The sequence below is a fragment of the Trachymyrmex cornetzi genome, unplaced genomic scaffold (assembly GCF_001594075.2).
Source record: "Trachymyrmex cornetzi isolate Tcor2-1 unplaced genomic scaffold, Tcor1.1 scaffold16, whole genome shotgun sequence".
NCBI lineage: Eukaryota > Metazoa > Arthropoda > Insecta > Hymenoptera > Formicidae > Trachymyrmex > Trachymyrmex cornetzi.
The window spans coordinates 4,898,406-4,902,480 of NW_017296201.1; the positions used below are offsets into that span (position 1 = coordinate 4,898,406).

Sequence of the window (4,075 nt, forward strand, 5' to 3'; positions counted from 1 at the left end):
TGTGTGTGTGCATTTTATAATTCAGGTTTCTCTGCAAAATGGAAATAAAATGCATTTTTGCGGTGGAGTTATAATTGACAAGGATCACGTGCTTACCGCTGCTCACTGTGTATTTGGGTAAGTAGGAAAATCTCAAGAAACACTGCGGAAAAATAAACTATATACAGGATGTTTAACTTAATGGTCCGCACGATTTTTTAGGCACTTTTGACAGTAAAGAAAAAAAGTTGAAAGATGAATAATTATCTATTTTATGCAGGCTACAAAATGCGACAAAAAATTAAAAAAATATTTTTCATAAAAAAATTAAAGCCATCTTGAATTTGTTAAACAGCACCATACAATTTCTTTCCTAATATTATAGAGGTTTTCAAGACGAATTCAAATCACTATCGAAATGTCTTTTATTAATGTTTTATTGATTTTATTGCATATCTTATTACATTAATACATAATATATATATATCATAAATATCCATTTATATACGTTTCTAATCAGAGATGTAAGTGCTGCTGTTACAAATGCTGCATGTCTGATATCAATAAAATCATCAAAACATCAATAAAAATGACTTCGTCGATGGTCGAGTTAAATTCGTCTTGAAGACTCCTATAATATTATGGAAAAAAATTATATGATGTTATTTAAAAAATTAAGTCGTCTGATATTTATGAAAAACATTTTTTTTTTTCATAAAATGTTTTTTCATCGCATCTTATAGCCTGTATAAAACAAATGAATATTCATCTTTCAACTTGAAGTGGCTGAAAGTGTCTAAAAAATCGTGCGGACCGTTACGCTGAACACTTGTATAGACACAAAAAAAATGCTCTTTGTAATATTCTTTACAGTGCAAACCCTTCAGAGTTTTCGGTCGTTGCGGGAACAACAGATCTACGAAAACGGCATTCAAGGCATCTGGTTCAGTCTATTTTCGTACACGAAGGATTCGATTCCCCACCTTACGCCAATGATATCGCTTTACTTAGGGTAACGATAACATGTAGTATGATAACATTCATTCCATATAATTTCAATTAAATTGTGAATTAAGCAATTAAATTATAAATTAAGACTACGCAAAAGAGTATACAGAAAATTTATTTTCAGCTTCAAAAGCCATTAAAATTTTCTTCTCGGATATGTCCTGTCGATTTACCGAAACAAAATCAAACTGTCAAGGAAGGCTCGATAGCAGAAGTATCGGGATTCGGAATAATATCTGTAAGTGTCTTATTAATTCAATCATTTAAATTCTTATCCGCTAGATATTCGAGAATCCCATCTCAAATTGCTCTCTTAAATTACACGTGTACATTTGTACTTTATATATTTGCAGTCTGAAGGAGAGGAGTCTGATGGACATTTATACGTTGTAGACAATATCATAACTAATCAGGCTTATTGTAGAGAATTGTATGATACAGCAGCAAATATAACTATTCAGGATTCGCATATCTGCGCTAATGATCCAACCATACAAAAAGGTGCATGCGTGGTAAGCTGTTTACATAAGGCATTGCAATATACCGTCATTAATTGTCGATCATATGTATAATTATACGATGCCTGTTCAGGTAAATTAATTAACCTGCATTATTCTTCCAACATGAAGGTCCAATTCACCATTATTGCTTATAATTACTAAATATAATGTCTTCATATAACGCTTGCACTTCTAATCGCGTATTGTGATACACAGTCTCCATAAGGAGATAAGTTCAATTATATCGTGAAATTGTCGGAAATCATTATAGGGACACATCGTGATTTCAATATTTCACTTATAAATTTTTAATGAACAATTAATTAATTACTTAATTACTATAATACTTAATAATTCGTACATGCATAAAACATTTAATTGCTACAGTAATTTACTGCATTACTGATTTGTTGATTGTTAATATACTATATATATATTGATTATTTTTTGTTTATTAACATATTTGGGGATCCTCATTATGTTTTATAATTTAATTTAATTGACAATAAGATCGTGTAGCTCAGCGATTGAGAATTTAATATCATCATTAAACATCAAATTAATTATAATAAAGAAACATAAATAATATGAGCTAACTTTGTTCTAAGGAAGAAGTATATTTTTAATTAATTATAAAAAATATCATTGTCGGTTTTTCCAATCAAATTGTTATGAAATATATTTTTAACTATCGAAGAAATGTATTTTTTAGGGTGATTCCGGTGGCCCTCTTACTGTCAATGAATTACTAGTAGGACTCGTCTTGTTTGGGCTTTATCCTAACATTTGTACTGTCACAGAACATCCCACTGGGTATGCACGCGTTTCATCGTACATCGATTGGATGAATGAGATTAAGAAAAAAATTTAAACGAAATATAGTAATCTCTGTTGATATTTAATGATGTGTACAAGAAAATGGAAAAATGATGTGTATAATTAAACGCTCAAATGTGGATGTCATATGCAAATTGTTAAATAAACATCATATAATTAATAAATCACATAACTTATAGACATGCTTAAAGTTTTCCTGTTAAATGTTATTCCAGACGTCAGATATATAACATATCTTCTAAAGATCAATATCGTGTTTAATTATTTTACGTACTGATATTTATAACTTTTACTTTAACAATATCAAACCGACATTAAACGAGAACTTGCTTAAAGAAAACATACGTTCAAATAAATAATAGATATTGTGTATATATATACTATATAGTCCGTTTAATTATTTTTATGATCGATAAATTAGTAAACGTAACTTAAAAGGGACAAATGGGTCAATAAAAAAAAATCTACTTAATTATTCTGGCACTGTGGGCAAAGTGCGCAAAATGGTTTCAGAGAGATTATGAACATTGGTCTCTTAAAAATGGATAAAAAAGAAGGATCTCTGTATCTGTTTTGTCTTACTTTTATCCAAAATTAATTTATATTTATATTTCATAGTAGCCGCTAAAATCTGAGATTTACTATGTATTGATAAATATGAAATATGTACATTGAAGGTAACTCGATATGAGAGAGAGAGAGTCGAAACGTTTGTAATCGTGATGTAAATGAAGAATATATTGTAATGTTAAATTTATAGCACGACAATTCTGCTTGGCCCGTAGTCCTTTTTCAATTATTTCGTTTTAAAATCTTTGAACCCATAATATATTGATTTTTTAATTAATTTCTGTACTTCTCTTACACGCTTGTATAGGCGAGTAGATTATATAAATAAAAGACTCTTATGTGCTTCTTGAAACATATAATTTGCATAATATTCTTCCATTTTTCGAAAAACAACAATAATCGTTGACAAAAATCGTTGTAGCAAAAAAAGACATTTGTTTTCGAATTATTTTTACTTGCGAGCAAGCGAATTGCGTGTAAATAATTTCATCAATTCTGTCAAAAAGGGAAATGTTTCGATTGATGTATTGCTGTGTCGTTGAGAAATTTGATGTCACGAGGCATCGGATATGAAACTAAGTAGGAAAGTAGTTTGCAAAGACACTAGTTACACCGTTTTTTTTTTTGCTTTTACGTGGCCAACACGATATTGAAAACGTCTAGCATTTGATCGATCGACGTTATTTCATTTGTCTGGTTCGCATACTTATATGCACACAAAAGCGGAAAACGAAAAATTAATAACTCACGCATACGATAAAATTATTCAATGAAAAACGAAGACAATTAAATATACAGTAAATAATAATTTTGCCGTTTTAAATAATTATCGTAAAAAAACGGGCAATTACTGTAAGCTCTGAACACGGTATTACGATTTGTCGTATTTCCTTCAGTAAACTTTGCGCTGCAACGTACATTTCCACTCACGCTACGCTGCTCTCTCAAGTACTACACATAATTGTTAAGAATTACAGTGCAAGAAGCATCTGCGAGCTTGTTTTCTCGAATTTGAATGAACTCTAATTCTCTCAAGTGTACTGCAGAGATATAAATGACATATGCCTCGTAATAATTATGTATCTTACTAACCGTAATTTTGCTTCTTATTATATTCATTAGCATAAACATAATTTAGATGCTCTGATGTATTGTTGAAGTAATAGTATGGTTCTCGTAAA

At 30.0% G+C, this 4,075-nt stretch overlaps 1 protein-coding gene across 1 annotated transcript in view; it reads left to right on the forward strand.

The window, feature by feature from the left end:
- LOC108758658 (mite allergen Der p 3) overlaps nt 1–2,465 on the forward strand; it is a 6,859-nt gene extending 4,394 nt beyond the window's left edge. The window contains exons 4-8 of the mRNA XM_018503705.1: nt 26–117; nt 853–991; nt 1,112–1,225; nt 1,341–1,499; nt 2,200–2,465. Coding sequence (XP_018359207.1) covers nt 26–117; nt 853–991; nt 1,112–1,225; nt 1,341–1,499; nt 2,200–2,358 — 663 coding nt within the window. The 3' untranslated portion in view covers nt 2,359–2,465. The remainder of the gene's footprint in view (nt 1–25; nt 118–852; nt 992–1,111; nt 1,226–1,340; nt 1,500–2,199) is intronic.
- The last annotated feature ends 1,610 nt before the right edge of the window (nt 2,466–4,075 follow it).